At 41.8% G+C, this 19,815-nt stretch overlaps 3 protein-coding genes across 11 annotated transcripts in view; 2 read left to right on the top strand and 1 right to left on the bottom strand.

Annotated features, from left to right (window-relative positions):
* Nucleotides 1-3,725, top strand: part of adam22 (ADAM metallopeptidase domain 22) — a 68,132-nt gene extending 64,407 nt beyond the window's left edge. For all 6 annotated transcript variants that reach the window (XM_061819125.1, XM_061819124.1, XM_061819127.1 and 3 more), the window contains one exon: nucleotides 101-3,725. In XM_061819125.1, coding sequence (XP_061675109.1) covers nucleotides 101-121 — 21 coding nt within the window. In that variant the 3' untranslated portion in view covers nucleotides 122-3,725. The remainder of the gene's footprint in view (nucleotides 1-100) is intronic.
* Nucleotides 3,726-4,427: 702 nt separating this feature from the next.
* Nucleotides 4,428-10,341, bottom strand: gtpbp10 (GTP-binding protein 10 (putative)). The gene is made up of 10 exons (XM_061820658.1): nucleotides 10,004-10,341; nucleotides 8,516-8,709; nucleotides 8,344-8,435; nucleotides 6,903-7,047; nucleotides 6,752-6,825; nucleotides 6,602-6,654; nucleotides 6,418-6,525; nucleotides 6,078-6,155; nucleotides 5,871-5,994; nucleotides 4,428-5,080 (listed from the first exon to the last, which is right to left on the bottom strand). Exons 1-10 carry the CDS (start codon nucleotides 10,034-10,036, stop codon nucleotides 4,878-4,880), a joined length of 1,104 nt encoding a protein of 367 aa, XP_061676642.1. The 5' UTR covers nucleotides 10,037-10,341; the 3' UTR covers nucleotides 4,428-4,877.
* On the top strand, nucleotides 8,725-19,444 carry osgin2 (oxidative stress induced growth inhibitor family member 2). Of its 4 annotated transcripts, none has more exons than XM_061820657.1 (7): nucleotides 8,725-9,254; nucleotides 11,314-11,474; nucleotides 13,482-13,574; nucleotides 13,674-13,810; nucleotides 14,402-14,593; nucleotides 14,681-14,772; nucleotides 14,840-19,444. In XM_061820657.1, exons 3-7 carry the CDS (start codon nucleotides 13,508-13,510, stop codon nucleotides 16,029-16,031), a joined length of 1,680 nt encoding a protein of 559 aa, XP_061676641.1. In that variant the 5' UTR covers nucleotides 8,725-9,254; nucleotides 11,314-11,474; nucleotides 13,482-13,507; the 3' UTR covers nucleotides 16,032-19,444. The 4 variants fall into 4 exon arrangements, with proteins under 4 accessions (XP_061676641.1, XP_061676639.1, XP_061676640.1 ...); XM_061820655.1 differs by having other exon boundaries at nucleotides 8,725-9,641; XM_061820656.1 differs by lacking the exon at nucleotides 8,725-9,254 and having other exon boundaries at nucleotides 10,988-11,474.
* Nucleotides 19,445-19,815: the final 371 nt, after the last annotated feature.

The raw sequence follows: 19,815 nt of genomic DNA, 5'->3' as shown, positions 1-19,815 counted from the left end.
GACATTTATTAACTGCAGGAGCATGTGAAAGTTGCCACTAAATGACAGTATGCCTCTATAAACTCCATTAAAAAAAAAAAATCTCTTGTTCTGTGTGCAGCTGTGGGAGACATCGATATAAGGGCCAGAGAAAAACATCACTTCACAGGATAAAAATGTACTAACGCACACAACAAGGAAACAAAATGGGACTCTGAACGTCGACCGGGACGAGCGATAAGCATCTCGTCATTCAAGATGCCGGATGAAGCACGACTGGCGCAGAACTGCAACTAGTCACCCCAGCCCCCAAAACCTTGAGCCATCCTTTCCAAATCCACCTTTTTTTGTGTGTGGTCCAGACATCCAGGCTGCATCTGTGGATCTAGTGCAGCGTTTGTGGGTACAAAGACTAAATGCATGGAGGAGCGCCAAAGGACACTTTTGGACACAACGCATGCGAGGGGGGCACGCATTTTCACGTCTCTCTCTCTCTCGCTCTCTCCAATATAACTGACAATATTGCATCACTCATAAGAAGGGAAAATGAAAACGCACTCTCACTGTATGTATGTTGTATACATAAGTAAAGCAAATTGTACTCATTTGAATTACTGTAAGACCACTAATAGCTTCAATGTCCATTCACTACAGAATGTACAGACATATTTTGCCCATTATGGATGGGTGGGGGGCATTTTGACCAGATGTTTTCAAACATCAGGGGAGAATTTTTTTTCCATAATCCTTTTGAATGGCAATTAAATGTGTACCTGTTAATGCCCCAGGAATTAAAAAAAACTGCCCATTTTTAGAGAAAGTGTAGTAATGTCACGAGAATAAGGTCTTATTTTTCCCATATACAATTTTCACATCAGTTTATATGTTTAGCAAGGGAAGAAAGTCAGATTTTAACAAGTGTGCTGTATTTAAAAAAACAGAATTCCCATTCTCGTAATATTGGTCATTTTCTTCTGTCACCTTTATTCTGAAAAAAAAAAAAAAAAAAAAAGCATATATTCTCACAAAATATATGCTCTTTTTGTTCTCTTTTAAAAAGCCTTTGTTCCAGTAATAATGTGCCTTTTCCAGAGATTTTAATTGGGCCAAATTTGTGTTTTACTGGTACACATATGTATGTATATCTACTTTTTATCATGATACAATATACTAATTTATTGCAAATCATTTAGCAGGCCCCAAGTTACAGCTGACCGAGCCCCAGTTTGAGAAGCACTGATTTTGTCACCCTCAAAAGGTCGCCGTCGTGCATCATCACTTCGACCCCTTGCCTGAGAGCCCCTCCCCTTTCACAATTACAGCAGATAACTTGCACGGTCCGGGTATCAAGTGGGGTACACGTACGCATTTTTAACGTTGTTAAACCCATTTTTGCATCTCTCTCTCTCAGCAAATGATAAAGTTGGACCGTGTAGGAAGGTGGAAAACCCAAGTTGAAGTGGGAGGAGTCACACATGTCGACAAGTGGTCTTAAGGTTCATATTTATGTTTATAAATGTAATTTGTGTTCCTGCTCTTGTAACAGCTGTTGGTTGTTGTCTTACATCATGTCACACAATTGATCATCTCAACCGATTTTGAGAGACTTGAAATATGATGAAGATAAATGCAGACCACACACCACGTGTGACCGCAAAAATCACGTCCCCTCAACTGATGTGTGCCGTCGTACTGAGGCTGACCTTTTAGAGGCAGCGGGGTTCTAGATACAAAAGAAAAGAGTGTTACTAGAAGCAGGAATAGAAGAACCAAGGCTGCATTTTGCCAGAAGTTAGCTGGGATAGGCTCCAGTCCTCCCATAACCCTTGTGAGGGTAAGCAGCTTGCATAGTGGATGGATGGATGGATGGATGGAAGGAAGGCTAACTGTTGGCTTATGTGGCCACTAAACTGCACTTGAAAACTTTTGCCATTTTGCATTGTGGTGACTACACTCTACACACACATTGACCACACACAAGGATTTGTCGTTGTAAATATTGAACATGTTTAACAGTTACAATGATCAAAGAGGTCAAGTTACTCTTAAACAAACCAAACCACAGGATAATCCCTCTGGTTAACCTTTCTGAGCCGTAGCGAGAAAATGCTCAAATTTGCCCTTGCCCGCTTGAGTCTTGGGGTGCGAGTAACCTTTCACTCAAATATTTCTGGGTAGATTGTCAGTCATCCAGTTTTTGGTAACCTGCAAAGGATGAATCAAGACGATGGACAGTTGTTGTTTCAACCCAAAAGGCCTCTTCAGTTCCAAATTTTGATTGTAGATTGGGCTGGGTGTGTTCCTTCCTAAGCAACATTGCTTACATTTGGCATTGCAGTGAGGAGTGCAATGCCCTCTACATTGGCAGCCCCTCCACAGGCGCATGGTGCAACATTGACGAGAAAAAAGGGGGCATTCCTTTCAAGAAAACACCATCCAAATTTGGGATAGGGAGGACCGGAGGTTTGAAAAAGGTGGAAATGGAGCCCGAAAACCGTGGGAGGAGGCGTGAGACATCACCTGTCATTTGCCAATAACAACGTACTTGCATGCCCCCCAAGAAAGCATGCACGATGCTGCTTTTACTAACCACACTGGACATCAAAAACCCATTGCTGACCACCCCCAACAAGGCATAAATGGGGGACTCCACAGCTAAAAGGTAGAACTGATGAACCCATTTGGATAAAAGATGAAGTGGCTTCAGCAAACTACAACAGTCCAGTTTCCTTTGCGGACTTTCTCCTAAAGTTTGCTAAATTTAATTGAAAACACTATCAAAGAATTACTGAAAATGATTGTTGTTTCAATAACCATTCTTCTGAGGTCTATTTTTTAAAATGACACAGCGGGCCCGGATGGAACACTCTTTGGCCCCCCGGGGGTTCCCCTTGCGAGAACCAACAAACGGGATGATAGTTTCTCCCAAGTTGTTCTTGCACTCAACGTTCTTTGCTTGACTTTTGTTGTCTTTAAAGGCTGATGATGAGATCCAAAAAGGTAATTTAAAAAAAAAAAAAAAAAAAAAAAAGAATTGGTTTGGTATTTCAAAGCAGGTATTTTAGGAAACAAACCATTTTATTCTTTGTACAGTTAATTGTGTCATTTAGTTTTGCACATTTGTAATTCACGTCTGTATTAGGCTTTAGCGTTAAGAATATGAATGGCACCCTACTTGATTGATATCGCGACCACTGTAGTATATTTTTGATTAAGTATCTTTGTATTTGTTGGCATTATGTACAGGGCAGCAGCTCACTCAGTAATGAAGTGCTTCATTGTATTTCCGTGTTGATGACTTTGACATTTCTATTTTGCGTTTATTGTCAGACGGGTCAAGCCCCTTAATGCTTGTTGTTGACCAGGATTGAGATTTGCCTTCACCAGACCTCTTCAGCCGCCTCACAACCTTTGAATATTGTTAACAATAACGATGATGATGATAATAATAATGCAATGCATTCAGTGAGTTGTGTTTGTCTTGATGTCATGGACAAAACTTCATCGTGAATTTCTGTCTGCTGTGACAGACACGAGCAGGACGGACGTGTCTGCCCTTTGAATGTATTCATGCAGAATCCCAACGATCAATACTTCATATCATTGAAAAGGAATTCTCACCATACAAACAAACTTGTCTTCTGTTTGTAAAGGATTACTATTGCCCGTATGCTGTACAGACTGATGATGCAAAAATCAAACCCCTTATTTTTTCCTCCTAATTACTCGATATTGTAATATTTCATATAAAATAAATCTTTCATCAACACATTTGTTCTCTGATATTTTTAAAGATCCCTACTTTTTATTTGCTACTTGAGCCTTTTAGTCTGTGCATAAACCATTAAAATGAGTTCAATGTTATGTAGTAAAACACATACTTTATTCTGTCTTGGAATATTTCACATCAATACAATAGTGACCTTGACAACCACATGAATATAGAGATATTTCAGAAAATATCATTTTTAAGCAGTAAATAAAACCCCATTTAAATTAGTTATGCAGTGGATGGGATTACACACTATGATTCCAGTGCCAGGATTTTGTGATGTGAATAAAAATTAGCCCAAGACATTTCAAAAGAAATTCTACCATTAACATCCTCTACATTCTATATATATTTGCCTCACAGTTCAGAGAACCGGGATTCAAATCCGGCCCCACCTATGTGGAGTTTGCATGTTCTCCCCGTGCCTGTGTGGGTTTTCACCGGGCACTACAGTTTCCGCCCACATCCCAAAATCATGAATTCATTGCTCACTCTAAGTTGCCCCTAGGTGTGATTGTAAGTGTGAATGGTTGTTTGTCTTTATATGCCCAGTGATTGGCTGGCAACCGGTTCAGGGTGTACCCCGCCTCCCGCCCGATGACAGCTGGGATTGTCTCCAGCACTTCCGCGACCCTTGTGAGGATAAGCGGCTAAGAAAATGGATGGATGATTCTGGTCTCATTGTTCATCAAACTGTTTTTATAGATTTTGTGTATTAACTGTAAGAGTTCATTTTTACATTTATACAATTGAGAATAAAGAGTTTAATTTTTTTATTGTAAATATTTGCAATTCCAATAAGGATAAAAAGTATCATCAACAACACATGAATATCTTTAACAGAAATATTGAATAGATTTAATCCAAATAAATGTTCCAAGTACAATCATAACCAGTACTATTAGCTCCCTATATTCGTAAAGGCTGAATGTTTTGGTACAGGCCTCGTGTTGGATCTGCAGGTCTCGCAACACTTTTGCCCAGTTTGACTGGGCAGCCTTTTTTTTTTTTTTTTTTTTTTAGTACAGAGTAGTCTAAATGGACTCTTAATTACAACTGTGACAATTCTGTACACTACATGTTGAACTTCTTTGCATGACGGCTGTGCGTGTTTTGTGATGTGAGCTCATTGGACGTGTTGCCTGAGGAGTTGTAGTTTTTGTTGACGGAGCACCTCGGTGGCATCGGAAGCTTCTTCCTCTATCGACTCCCGGATGAACTCTTTCAAGCGGTCCACGCCGAGCCCAGTGACGGTCGAGACGGGAACCACGTTCCTGAACGCCATGTGACTTTTCGGTGTCATGTTTTCAGGCAACGTTTGGCAGAATTCTGCATCACACACAGGCAGTTTGTTATATCGGGTCAAGGAGGGGGAACATTATAAAGCCCCAGTTATTGCAGGGGATACATTGCGGACCCACTTGCAATACGTCAAAATCTGCATTACATAGAGAGACTTTTTTTCTTAAAAAAAGTTTGAACAGTTTTAGTAAGTATTCTTTCGGGCCTGTTTGCACTCTTTAGCTCGCAATACTGCAAGAAAGAGGTAGCCTGTGCTTGCTGGGTGCTTTGTTAGTCCCAGTTCAACTAAAACTGACACAACACAAAATACAATTCAACATTGTACTGTATATTAATGTCCAGCAACTTCATGCCAACACATAATGGAAAACAAAAGTTTGGGTCATTTTAAACATTCGACCAACCGCTACATTAAAGTACACATCGAGCAGCAGCACATACAAAGCATACAAAAATACTACATCTTCTTTGCGCTCTTCATTATGCTGCACCTTTTCCAGCACAGCTCAGTGCTGTGGCACAAGGCGGTACCACACCAAAGGTGTCCAACTTACAATTCGCGCTTGCCCTTATTCTGTAAAAATCTGTGCAAAACAATGGCTTCAAAATCCTCCATTTGTGATGTGCGCAAAGGAAGATCCATAATACAGTATCATCAAGTTCACCCACTCCATTACATCCCCAAATTTTTTTGGGAGAACATTTGTTTGTTGTCTACGTTGGGATGAGCATGCAGTTTCTTCTGATTGTTTTTGGGGTCTTATTGTTAGCTAAGTATGTAGAAAAAGATTTTAAAGTCTAAGTGTAAAGTGCTCACCTTCTGGGTTGAGGATTTGCCTTTGTAGCTGTCGCAGTTTATGGTCAGCATTGGGCAAGTCCATCTTGTTGACCACCAGTAGAGCTGGTTTGCTCACAAGCTCCTCCTTGTATAACTCGAGCTCCTGGAGAGCAGCGGAGAGACACCGGTTAGGTTTAACACGCAAGAGGAGAAACTTGGTGACGCGGTGAAGGCCTGACGAGTCACCTTGGTGAGCAGCTGCACAGCCTCAAAAGCAGACCTGAACGGCGTTTGACTTCCCAGCTGGAAGCCGCAAACGTCCACCTAACAACACAAACAATAACAATCCTTTAAAAAACTACATAAATGCCCCCATCACCAAAATGCATGGTTGTAGACGACCACAAGAATACTTCTATCACTTCTATCTCGAGTAAATGTCCCCAACCCCCCCCCCTCCCGGGGTTTTTGATTTGATTGATGATTTGATTTTTCCCCGATATCTGAACAAACCACAGAACATATTCTGTGGGCTCAGACAGCCTCCATGCCAAAATCTAGAAAGAGGTATTGATGTTGCACAAACCACAAAGAGCAGCTGCTTGGTTCGCTCCACATGCTTGAGAAACTTGTGTCCCATCCCTCTGTTCACGTGAGCGCCTTCGATCAGGCCTGGGAGGTCCGCTACAGAGATCTACACAAACCGGAAGCACTAAATCAGCATTCGACCAAACTATAAACATGAATGAACAATCAGGAATTTTTCATACCTGCTTGTGATCCTCGTACAATAATTTACCAATCTGGGGATTCAACGTGGTGACTTTAAAAAAAAAAAAATGTTTGGATCTTAATATAAGGCAATTATGAACATTGCGTGAATTCCATGCATTTATTGCCATTACTGAATTTGGACTTACAAGGGTAGCTGCCGATCTGCGGGGTTGCGTTAGACAAGACAGTCAGCAGAGACGACTTCCCGGCATTTGGGAACCTGAAGAAAAGCAACGTTCTTAAAAGCCACCTGGGACCTTGATGAAACGTCAATGCAGACTTGCGTGCTGTGCTCACCCCACCAGGCCCAAGTCAGCGATGAGTTTGAGGTCCAGTCTGACCTGCCTCGACTGGCCTTTACTGGGGAGGAAGGAAGAGGAGAAGGAGCCTCCGTGTCCTCCTCTGGCCACACGCACACGATCGCCCTCCGCATTCAACTCCCCTTAGGGGAGAAGACCATTACAAGACCATTACACAGTGAGGCTAAGTGGACTGCAGCGGGTCGCCGGACTGACGTGGTTCGGCGTTCAACAATTTGCATGTCTTCGGCCCAAAACAACTCATGTATGACGTGCCACTACCTGATTGTATCTTGTTGTTGGCAATTAGCTTTCATTCATTGATAGTGTTTCTTCATCTGCGTTTGAAGCATCCTTTTCTCTTAGTGGTCCTTGAATGCACCTCGAGCAAAGCCCAAATTTAAAGTGAGAGTATTTTTCTGCAGCTACTAATGAACCGTGTAGTGTACTTTGAGAACATTTATTATCTCAATTCCAAAAGTTACGTTAGGGTTAGGGTTAAGAACATCCTATCACAATAACTACTTTTGACTTCCCATTCAATAAATGAAAAGGATATGATACTTTTCTTCTGGACTCAATAAATTATCATTATGGTGGTGACCTGATGGAGAGTTAGACAGATCCGCTGGGAACTGACTTCCTACTAGCGGCTAGCCTAGTATTGTGTGCATTAGCTGCCAGTGGGCTCGAGGAACGTCATGGGTCCATGCTCCATGCATGGATCCCCACAACTGAGACACTTAAAGTTAATGTTTTATTATCTTCGTTAACCCACGAGCTAAACAACTTAACAAAAATCTGCTAATATGTGATTTGGCAAAAAAAGAAACTGCAAATATGTAGGATTAGAAATGAGCTCATTAGAGGGACAGCCAAAGTTAGATGTTTTGGAGACAAGGTGAGAGAGAGCAGACTTCAACGGTTTGGACATGTCCAGAGGCGAGAGAGTGAGTATATTGGTAGAAGGATGCTGAGGATGGAGCTGCCAGGCAAAAGAGCGAGAGGAAGACCAAAGAAAAGGTTGACGGATGTTATGAGGGAGGACATGAAGACAGTGGGTGTTAGAGAGGAAGCTGCACGAGATAGGCTTAGATGGAAAAAAGATCACACGCTGTGGTGACCCCTAACGGGACAAGCCGAAAGGAAAAGAATAAGAAGTCACTGTACTTAAATTACAAAAGACAGTGGTGAACATTTTTATTGCAGTTACAAAAGTTGTTTTTGATGTTACTTGTAATACTGCCTGTGGCCGCATTGTTAAAGGTTTTATGACGGCAACGGCAAAACGAGCAGTTCTGGAACGCAGCATTTGTTTTTACATTGTTTTCTATGGAATAAATCTATATTAGAGGGGGTCAAGCGTTCCAAACTGTACGCATTACATAAAGAAGACAAAGCTGTTAATGTATTGTAAAATGAAGGAGCTTTTCACCCACCGAGTATCCTGTCATCGTCAGTGGTGACTGTGATACCCACAGGAACCAAAATCTCGATGTCCTTACCCCTCTGTCCTTTCAAGGAACGGACACTGTTAACAAACAAAGCCCTCGTAAGCCTGATAAAGACAATAGGGTAAATAAACTGGCCATTCTCATTAAAACCTCCTACCTGCTGTTGGCTCCCACGTCGGCAACAAAGCGTTTTTTAGGGTACTTGTCCTTGACTCCTTTCAAGGTCATGCTCTTTGTGGCAACCACCCAAACATCTCCACCGTTACCGCCGTGGCCACCGAGGCGGGGCAAGCCCATGCCGCCAGCACCTCCGCAGACGTACAGTCGGAGGTTGTCCACAAAGTTTCCATACTGAGGAACATTTTTAAAATACGTTTCATGTCATAAGAAGTCACATTTTGGCATCCGCTCACTCCAGTTGATACTTAGTTATATTAGTAGGGAGTGATCGGGTTAAGACGGTCTCGACCTAAGACTTTTCGACTTTACTTCCCCCGTCTGCCATTTTGCCTGGGTAATGCTTGTCTGTGTTTGTGCGCGGGGAGTATCTTTGCATTTTTCGCCCTCCTTTTTCGACATTATCGCACCAAAGAAGAAAGCTGTGTCTTTAAGCAATGCTTCTGCAGCCAAAAGAAAATCTATTACCAAGGAAACGAAGCGCAAGATCATAAAAAGATTGGAGAAAGGAGAGACACCAACACCACCAAGGCTTCAGTCGGTCGATTGTGGTGACAATGATTAAAGACAAAGCCCGTATTTTAGCGCATGTGAAGGGTTCCGTTCCGATGTCGGATGCAATGAACACAAGACAAGGTTCTTTGATACTTGTCGAGATGGAGAGGATTGAGAACTAGGTTCCTCCTTCTTTTCCATCCACCTCTCAGCAGTAATGCTAAGTACATCATCTTGTTTATTTCAATGTATTTGTTTTTTATACAAAGTATTTTATTGTAAATTCTGACTTTCATGGTGGAATCCGCCATAAGTCGAAATCCGAGTTAAGTCGCTACTGTAGGAACGGATCTCAGTTGACTCCCTGTATTAATATTAGAAAAGATTCTGATCACAGCTTTTTATGATGTTAGTTCGTCTGCTGTATTCCTACTTAAGAGTAACCCTTCCTGAGGTACCTTCATTTCCTAACCGCAATATCAACGATATTATGAATCATGGCACTATCGGATCATTCTTTTTAAGCAGCCGAATGAAACTGCACATTTTGAAATGGACTTTTATTGAGAGCAGCCTACAGTAAACCTGTGCATTTTCATGGAGTCTAATCAGTACGTTATTATGCCACTCCTGTGTCGTAGATTATCTTTGCAAAGGAGAAGTCTCACTAATACTTGAGGGGGTGGGGGGGGGGGGCGCCTTCGGCGTCCATAGAAATATTTGTTTCTCTGTTTCTGTAATTCGACATTATGGGCGGTGCACCCTACGACTCATTCGACGTTTAAGTGCTTACGTTGTGTGCTTAAAAAAACGTAAAGAAAAGATGTATCCTGTTTTACCCCCAGTTAGCATTGTTTCACCGTTAGACAGACGGCTACTAGTTAGTTTGGTTGCAAGCCTGGCTAACAAACGCTTAGCAGACAATTTTTAGTGATATGAGGGAGGCCACAGTTGGGCGCTCAGTCAAACTTACTTTACGGAAGCAAACTCTGCACAGTTGAACCATCGTTAAGAAGCGTTGAGCCGCATGCTAAAGAGCGTGCGACTCCGACAAAGCAAGGGCAGCCGAGGGACGCTCACGTGACTGGGTTGGCCGGCTAGCAAACGATGCCACGTTTGTGCATTAAATGCAAAACCAAGACTAATACATGTATTGAAAAACTCCAAATGGTTTAAAATGTAACAACAGACACTTTCAAGGCGGATTAGCCACGTTGGCTGATAGGTTTAAGGTATGTTTTGCTCTTTTGTTTACTTGTTTCGACGTAGCCACGCTCTAGAACACGTGACCACAGCTTGTCGTCGCAGTCCGTGATTGGCCAGATATGTCGTGCAGATGCATTCAAAGTCCAAAATAAACGTCGTAATTATGAAAAGTAAAGCTCCCATAACCCTCCAAATAAGTCTATGATAATGAACTGCATAAAGCACCACTTAAAAAAATAATTCTCCAAGAACTACTATAATGATCAACATTAAAATAATAAATAATAAAAAATGATTCACGTTTCATTTCCAAATAAGTGAATGATATATAAACAACCGGAATGAACTGCATAAAGCACCACTTAAAAAAAGAATTCTCCAAGCACTACTATAATGATCAACATTAAAATAATAATAGAAAATGATTCACGTTTCATTTCTGTATAAGACCACTCGAAACCGTATGCACGGATGGAACTTTAACAAAACGCTTGCACTAAAGAAAAAAAATACATCACAAATATTGCATATGTACGATCATCAGCAAATATTTCCAAATAAACAGTTCTTCAGAGTCATTGCAAAAAACGGGCCATATGTATTCAAGCTACATTCTAAACCATTATTTCATGTATTAAATAGTTTCCATTTTATTTGTAGTTAACTCACTGCTAAGTTCGCGATTACCACTAATAGGACTCGGACCACACTTTGAGAATAACTGGGGGGGGGGGGGGTGTATGTAGCAATCACGACTCATTTACGTTGATCTGAAATAAATAACGGCTGTGAAAATAATCGAGTTATTAACGGGATCTACTGCTGAGAAATGTGTGAGCGGGACAAATCCGACGTGTTGTTTTGGCCTGTGACGTGTTGGATGGGGGCGCGCCGGCTTTCTGTGCACGCTCCCACGTGGAGTGTGCAGACAGCGGGTGGCGTGCACGCGGACGCCCAGACAGAGCGATGCGTGGATAGTGCGTGAACGCGCCAACATTTGCCGGCGCAGAACGAGATGCGCATGTGACGACGCGTTTTTTCTTCTTTTTTTTTTAAATATTTCACACGGGTATGTAGACAATCAGGTCGATCTTCAGACGATCAGCTGGAAGTGCGTGGATCGTGGTGTGTGGGTATAGATCCTCCGACCAGCATCACCGTATTTACACGCCAAAAGCGTCGCCGTCGGTCGTGATCACAGGACACGGCGGGGAGGAAGAGACACAATCCACCGCGAGGTAAGAGACGCCGTTTTTGAATGGGACTTTGCAACGTCCCTCCTGAGGCGTTTGACCTCGTGGAATGATGGAGACATGGCTTAGAACTTGACATTTGGACATTGGACAGTGCCAGAATTAAGTGCAAAGCAGATGACGACCTAGAAACAAAAAACTGTCAGCATGTGATGCGGCATCTTTATTTGTCTTGCAATTTGTAGCATGTGCAAAGATGAGGCCTGGAAATATTTTCATTTCTTTCCAAATTCTAGAAGTCAATACTGGAGGCGGAGTTGATATTGAACAGATGAGTAGTCTAAGAACACCATGTTCTCCTGGAGTCGGAACCTCAAGTGAGACAGTGAAACGGTTACTCCATTGCATACTTACATTGTATTTGTACGTACTGAGTCTAATATGCTTAGGTCAGGTCCCAAGACATAGAAGCCATGTCCAATGTCAATCTACAAAACATACTTCGAAAGGAACATCAGTGACACAATTATGTAATTTGTTGTACGTGATGTAATAATTGCTACCAATTTGTAATAAATAAATACAAATTGCTGGCCGAGCAATATGTCAGTGATATACTCTGGAAATAAACGTGACAGGTGGTGCATAACCAAAACAATGTGTGCATCCAATGTATACATATATTTTACTGTACGGATGTTTTTTTTTTTGTTTGTTTTTTTACGTCACTTGCTGTTGTTAAATGGTGACAAAGACCTCACCAGTCTAAAACAAGCAGGAGCACAGTCTTGTTGGAATATGACAGACAAAGTGCAATTTTATTGTCTACAATGTCAACAAGCTGCACTTGCCAGCCACCTGCTCTTACATACATACATACATACATACATACATATATACATACAGTGATCATGCAGCATGAGTCAAACTAACCCGATCACTAGCCTAACCAGAACCTAAACCGATCCTAGCCCCAGTCAACTCCAACTCATTGAGGAAAGTTTTTAAAGGTTTTGATAATAATTTGAGGGCACTTTTCCACCATAGCCTTTTATTGTTTTCTGGGGGAGTCACGAGTTCTGAGAGCTAACTACTTAGCTAACACTAACCCTAACTAACCCTTGTACTAATCTTAACTCTGGTCATAATAACCCTAAACCTGGTCATACCAACCTTAATCTTTGTTCATACAAACACTAGCCATAGTCATCCTAACCCTAATCCATTTAGCGAAGTGCTTGATGAATTTGGTCAACTAGACCAACTACTCGCGTAAGCATGTTTTAGGGTAGACTGGTCACGAGAGTGTTCCTGTCATACTAACCCCAAACTCTATTCATACTAACCCTAATACATTAAGGGACTTCCCTTCCTGAGGGGTTTAGTAAGAAACTAGGGCAAAGGGACACTGTTCTGCTTTTGCTGGCATGATGTTCAGAGGATGCAGCGAGAAGACATGAGTGTATTGTGGCAGGAATACCTCTGATCGAGAGGACCTCTGACGGTTGGGCCTCTCAGAGTGCCTGTAGCACATTCTTATGCTGTTGTTTTAATGGGTGGTAAAGACATAAACAAACCCAGTAGGATTAAAGCCCTCAGGGGAGGATTTGTCGGCCGGTGGGCACACAATGGTACTGTCGTGTAACAGACCAACACACACAAACATTCACTACACACAATAGTAATGTTTCATAACAAAGCCCAGCAGATATAAATCTGATTAGAACTGGCTTTTCTTTGGGAAGCTTGCCCTCAGGCGGTGTTTAATAGGATAGGCTAGGGGGTGTGAGCCCTTTGGCAGGAAGGGCAAAGGGTGGGCATTTTATCTTGTGGCAGGGTGCTTCCATTTAAGGGGTGGGTGTTAGGTCAGGAGATAATAACTACGACAATATTGCTGTGAAGAAACAAAGACAACTACTCAGTTTAAATCGGTTTAAATTATAAAACCCAGACAAAAAATAAAAGCACCCAGAACAAACGAGGCTCTGCATTTAATATAATATCAGATGGACAGTTGCGGAAATGTCTGAACCTTTCTGTGGTCCTTCACAGTGCCTGATCTGGCCCAGACTCCAGCCATGCCTCTTCTGGAAGAAACCACTCAACCACAACCGCACCCACCCATTCTTCCAGTCGTCATCATAGGTAATCTATGCGTCGCTAATCTTACTCGTTTAGCAGACATCATCATTTGAATAAATCAAATATGTGACACATTAATCCAATCATTTATGTTCTGTTCAGGCAATGGGCCATCGGGTATTTGTCTGTCATACCTGCTCAGTGGCAACAAGCCATATCTCGACCCGACAACAGTCCACCCAAACCCAATACTATATAGAAAACTGCAGGAGACCAAACACCTAGCCATCACTGAACAGGTACAAATGCACAGAAAACAAAAGTCTGGTTGGACTGCAGGATTGAATCTCTGTTAAAAACCCTTCTTCGTAGAGTTGGCATCGTCTCTCTGTTCTTGTGTAAGTTTCCTCCAGGTACTTCAGCTTCCTCTCATAATCCAAAAACATGTACTGGTACCTTCACTTACACCAATTAATACATTTTCTTAGTTACAAGCCATTCTTTTTTGTTAGTGTCGTGAGCCAGAATTAGATATCAAGTATAGCTTTAGCCTGTTCTAGATGTAGCAGTGAACACCACAATATCCATCCAAAATACTTCGTCTCACTCGCAATTTGAGATGACTAAAAGAAAGTTACGAGCTCAAAGACCAAACAAATTGTACTCAAGTCAAGTTACCACTGTATATTAATATATAACTAAAATGCTTGCTGTGAGATTGTGAAAGGATGTTCATTTCATGTCGGTGGTTGACTGGTGGTAAACACGCCAATGTGTAACCCTCCTCTTGCAGTTAGGATGTCGTAAAGGTACAGCGGAATAAAACTAATGGTGAATTAATGAAATGCTCATACTCTATTCCATCCAATCCAGCAACATTTTGTCTGCAGGACCTAGAATATTTGAGTGAAGGTCTTGAGGGACGGTCAAGGAACCCCGTGGCTGTGCTGTTTGACTCCCTACTGCACCCAAATGCTGATTTTGGTTATGAGTACCCTCCCGTGGTTCAGTGGAGGAGGGACAAGCAACAACACATCCCACATCTTGTTTTAGGGAGAGCAACGCCTGGAGGAGCCTGGCATGTAAATCCCATTATACTCTGGTTGCCTGGAAACTCTGCTTTTGGTTTTTCTTTTTTTTTGGGATGACCCACCCCCTTTTCTCCTCAGGCAATGGAAGGTTCCATGCTAACAATAAGTCTTGGCATCTGGATGGAGCTTCCTGGGGTAAACTACAGAGACCTGATCAGTGGAAAACGAAGGTACTGACAGAACACAGTTGGCTTTGTTGTCTGCCGCTTTTGCCCATTGACACATTCTTCTTTCAAGGGATGCCACCAGTGACAGGGCCACCCCTGAAGAGATCTCATCCTATTACCGCAATTATGTGAAGCTAAAAGGCCTCCAAAAGAATTTTGTTGACAACACCTCAGTGACCTCAGTCCAAAGACTCTGCAGGGACCAAAAGATTGAGAATCTGGAAAATGGACATACTTGTCTTCGAGACCAAACTGTGGATGATGGTGGAAATGACAGCTTTGAGGGAAATGGTATAGAATGTATTCGTGATGGGGGACTTGGGCCACTCTGGGAAATAAGGGGATACCAACAAGTGCAGAACAACGCTCACGCCCCCTTCTGTCTGTTTGCGGAGAATGTAGTCCTTGCCACTGGTGCATCTGATTCACCAATTCGATTAAATGTGGACGGGGAGGACCTACCCTTTGTGTTCCATAGCGTCTCAGAAATGGGGTTGGCTATTAGTCTGCATAAACTGGACACAACATCAGATCCAATATTAATAGTCGGTGCCGGTTTAAGTGCCGCAGATGCAGTTCTGTGTGCTTGCAACTGCAATGTTAGAGTGCTGCATGTCTTTCGAAAGAGCGTTGATGACCCTGACCTCATCTTCAAACAGTTGCCTAAGACCTTGTACCCAGAGTATCACAAAGTCTACAACATGATGTGCTCTCAGACCTACAAAAATGTGGTTCCCTCATCTTCTTCAAACAGAGCTCAGACAATGTGTACTGCTTCTTCAGTTTGTGCCAAGATGTGCCGCAAGCCACAGTTGGCCACAGCTAACATGGCCAATAACGCCAGCATCAGCCTCTTTTCAGACTACACGAGTTTCCCCGGACACTGCGTGGTGTCCTTGGAGTCAGATAAGAGGTGCTTGCTACAGGGGAACAATTCCCTGAGGGCGTTTAAGATCTCCATGGCCCTGGTTCTGATTGGAACCAACCCCAATTTATTTTTCTTTAAGGGCCAGGGCCAGTATCTGGGTCGAGATCCCACAAAGCCCATATCCTGCAAACATAACCCAATTGACATCCACCCGTACACCTTTGAGTGTACTAGGGAGCCTGGGCTGTTTGCTATGGGCCCACTGGTGGGAGACAATTTTGTCCGCTTTTTGAAAGGCGGTGCCTTAGGCATCGCCTCCTGCCTTCTGAAGAGACTCAACAAGAAAGGGAAGCTGATTAGCAATGGAGAAAACACGTTAATTGGAAATGACTAATGTAAAAGAGTTAATACAGTGGCGAAAATAATTATTTTATATCACAGAGTTTGTAAGTTAACTCACTGACAAAGACATGAGCGGTCAATAATTTTAATAGTAAGTTTATGTTAACAGTGAGAGACATCAATTCATTTTCCATACCGCTTATCCTCATGTGGGTGGGACATGGGTGTGCTGCAGCCTATGCCAGCGATCTTTGGGCTAGAGGCAGGGTACACCCTGAACTGGTCACTTACCAATCACAGTGTTCATATAAACATCCATCCATTCAGTCACATTCACTGCAGGCAATTTAGTCTTCAATCAACCTACCAAGAATCATTTTGGGATGTGGGTGGAAACCATAGTACCTGGAGATAACCCATGGAGGCACGGAGAGAACATGGAAATCTCCACACATGCAACCCCAGATTTGAACCAAGGGTCCTCAGAACTTCAAGGCAGATGTGATTACCAGTAGTCAACCGTGCTGCCAGAGACAGAATGTCGAAAAGAAAATCCAGAGAACCACATTAAAAAAAGACCAAATTGTATTTGCATTTGCTTGAGTTAAACAAGTATTTGATCTCCTACCAACTAAAAAGAGTTCTCAGTAGCACAGACTAGTCCTCTCACTTTGAAAAAGTACTCCTAATCTAAACTTGTTGGCTGTATGAGAGGCACCTACCTCAACTTGTTACCTGTATCCAGACACCTGTCCACAGAATCAATCAGTCAGATACCAACTACTCCATCATGGACAAGACCAAAGAACTTTCTGAGGACATCGGTGACAAGATTGTAGACTTGCACAAGGTTGGAATGTGCTAAAATATCAGTGGGAAGAGGCTGGCTGAGAACGAGACAACTGTTGGTGCAATCATTACAATTGAACAAAATTAATGTCTGGGGTTCCTTCTAAAATTTCACTTTGCAAGGTATCATTGATCATGATAAAGGTTAGTCATTAGCCTGGAACTACATGGGAAGAGCCAGCTGAGACCACAGTCACCAAGAAAAACATTAGTATCACACTATGCTGTACTGGAGGAAAATTCCGGAGCGCCTGTCCCTCTGCTCAAGAAGGCACATGTACAAACCTGGCCGATATTTGCCCATGAACACCTGAATGTTTCAGAGTATGATTGGGAAAAGATGATATGGTCAGACAAGACAAAAATCGAAAAAAAAAAAAAAAAAAAAAGGAATCAACATGACTTGGTGTGTTTGGAGTAAGAGGAATTCAGACTGACTCCAAGAACACCATTCCCACTGCCAGGGTGGAAGCATTACGCTTTGTGGCATTTCTCTGCTAGGAGGATCTTGGGAAATATTGATGGAGCCTTGGACCGTGAAATCCTAGGTGACATTTTTATTCTCTCAGCCAGAAAACGTATCAAAAGGGTTGTGGATGGGATGGATGGAAGGATGGATTTCAGCAAGAAGATGACACAAAGCACACAACCAAGGAAATGAATGAGTGGCTAAAGAAGAAGCACATTAAGGCCATGGAGTGGCCGAGCCAGTCTCCAGACCTAAATCCCAAAGAAAATCTGTGGAGGGAGTTCTTGGCAAGGCACAGCCTCAAAGCCTTTAGGATTTGGAGAGGATCTCCAAAGTGAGTGGTCCAAAATTCCTCCCCAGATGCGTGCAAACCTAGTGATTAACAAGAAATGTCTGACTTCTGTACTGGCCTACAAGGGCTTTTCCACAAAGCACAATGTAACATTTTGATAGGGGGCCAAATACTTACAGGGGATGAAATATGTATTTAACACATAACCATTTTTAATCACTTAATATACTTCCAAAGGTGCTATTGACCTGAAAAAAGTTCACCCGAAGTTGGGTACAACCCAAGTAACCCATACATACAAAGAAAGCAGAACAAATAAGATCAGTTGATCAATTAAGTTGTATGTAAAAATGTGAATTGACAGGGAAAAAGTGCCAAACACATGAAGAAAGGGAGGTGCAAAAAGGTTTGGAAAATCAAGAGGACACCAAAACTCCATCAATAATGAAACAGCAATCCAGCCCCTTGTCAATGCAAATGAAGATCAGATGATTCAGTCCTGACTGATGGCCCACAAAAAGGTCTCACTGCCAAGGTGTGAGTCAAGACTGATGTCTCAAGACCATCGCAAAGTAATTGTTACAAAACATAACAATGACATCAGTTACGGGTGCAACTCTAAACTTCTGAACATTTCACTGAGCACGGTTGGGGCCATAATACTTAAGAGGTAAGCCAGTCATACAACCATAAATTTGCTCCAATCACGTGCTCCTCATAGGATTTCTGACTGAAGAGTGCAAAGACTAATCAGAAGACTTATCTAAGAGCCCAGGACCACCTCTGGAGACCTTCATAATAAGACCTGGAATTAGCAGGTACTGTTGTAGCAAGGAGAACAGTGAGTTTGCCATGGCCTCTGTGAACACTCACCAGATTTTTAGACTACTTGTGTGGAGGAATGGGCAAAAATCACACCAGAGCAATGGATGCAACCAGTCGGTCAATTCAGGAGGTGTCTTGACATTACAAAGAAATCTTGAGAATTAATTAAATACCACTTGCCGTGTTCAATACTTTCTCCTTGTGTCATTTCACATTATTACACACAACTTAATTAATGATTTTATGTGTTCTACCTTCTTTGTATGTATGGATTACTTGTGTTGTTCACAATATCCGGTGAAATTTGCACGTCAATTGCAGCTTTGAAAAATGGTCACATTAAATACTTATTTCAGCTTTTGCATTTCCTTTAATGGATTTCAAAATGATTATAATCATTTGTGATTTTCATTGGTATTCTGTTTCTTTCTGTTAGAATATACATACCATTAAGATCAGAGACCAGAGTCTATTTCAGTGGGTAAACAAAATATCCTACACTGTATATCTTTAGAATCATCACTACATCCTTCTTTCATCCATGAAAAGGCATTTAGGACCACATTTTTTTTCCGAAACAGATGTTTGAATTTCCAGGAACCCAAGCTACGATGTGCCAACATTTTTAAATATGCCCATTCGTTTTGGAAGCTCACAACTGAAAAGAGATCGCACTTTCATTCGGGATTTTTTTCCCCCATGTTCCAGCTTTCAATTTATCTAACACTTGCTGTCAGCTACTAGAAGAAAGAATCTCAAAAAGGAGAATGTACTCAAAACCACTGAAAGATAAACATTTCGACCAGGCTACAGCCTCAAATTTTATTTCTGAAGTAAACAACACAAAACTAATATCGTAATGTTTTTACTGATGACTCTGACCCAAACCATTTTTTTTTCCCTAAATTGTTGAACTGATGCGCAACTGACAGGATTTCTTTTGCAAACCATTTTCACCGAATGTATGGATGTTGGTATGGTTCTAATACCTTCTAACAACTGACTAGTCTAACATTTTTTTGAACTGTCACTGTGGTTATTTTAAACAATATTGGGGGTTTGAAGCATTTTGTACTACGGTCAAAACATTGGAAAATCCTCATAAATGGCAAATTCCAAGAATTGAGTCCTAATCTCATGAGAATCAATTGTCAGAGAAATGTTGTAATGTTACTAGAATAAAGTTGGGATTTTGATGAGTGAAATTCAAACATTTCCACATGAACATTCGTAATTTAATTCTCCTAAAAAGACAACTTCCCTCTTTATAAAATTGAGTAAAATCGCAGTTTCGGTGAAGGCTTAAACCTCATTCACGAACAGAAGCATTCCCAAGTAGTTTTTCATGTTCTCTTTAATTGAACCACCAGATTTAACAAATTGGGCAAGAAATTGAAAATG

Source organism: Syngnathoides biaculeatus, chromosome 5 (genome assembly GCF_019802595.1).
Source record: "Syngnathoides biaculeatus isolate LvHL_M chromosome 5, ASM1980259v1, whole genome shotgun sequence".
Lineage (NCBI taxonomy): Eukaryota > Metazoa > Chordata > Actinopteri > Syngnathiformes > Syngnathidae > Syngnathoides > Syngnathoides biaculeatus.
This window is presented reverse-complemented; position numbering and strand designations above follow the sequence as displayed.

Bases quoted from the DNA above. Each gene is read 5' to 3' on its own strand.
- gtpbp10 (XM_061820658.1), bottom strand. From the start codon at position 10,036: ATGGTTCAACTGTGCAGAGTTTGCTTCCGTAAA. The intron at 6,526-6,601 runs GTATGAAAAATT...CGGTTTGTGTAG, and splicing joins TGTACGAGGATCACAAGCAG to ATCTCTGTAGCGGACCTCCC. The intron at 6,156-6,417 runs GTTTGTGCAACA...TTGTGTTGTTAG, and splicing joins CCAAGCAGCTGCTCTTTGTG to GTGGACGTTTGCGGCTTCCA.
- osgin2 (XM_061820652.1), top strand. From the start codon at position 11,686: ATGAGGCCTGGAAATATTTTCATTTCTTTCCAAATTCTAGAAGTCAAT. The intron at 11,807-13,481 runs GTGAGACAGTGA...GGTCCTTCACAG, and splicing joins TCCTGGAGTCGGAACCTCAA to TGCCTGATCTGGCCCAGACT. The intron at 14,594-14,680 runs GTAAATCCCATT...TTTTCTCCTCAG, and splicing joins CGCCTGGAGGAGCCTGGCAT to GCAATGGAAGGTTCCATGCT.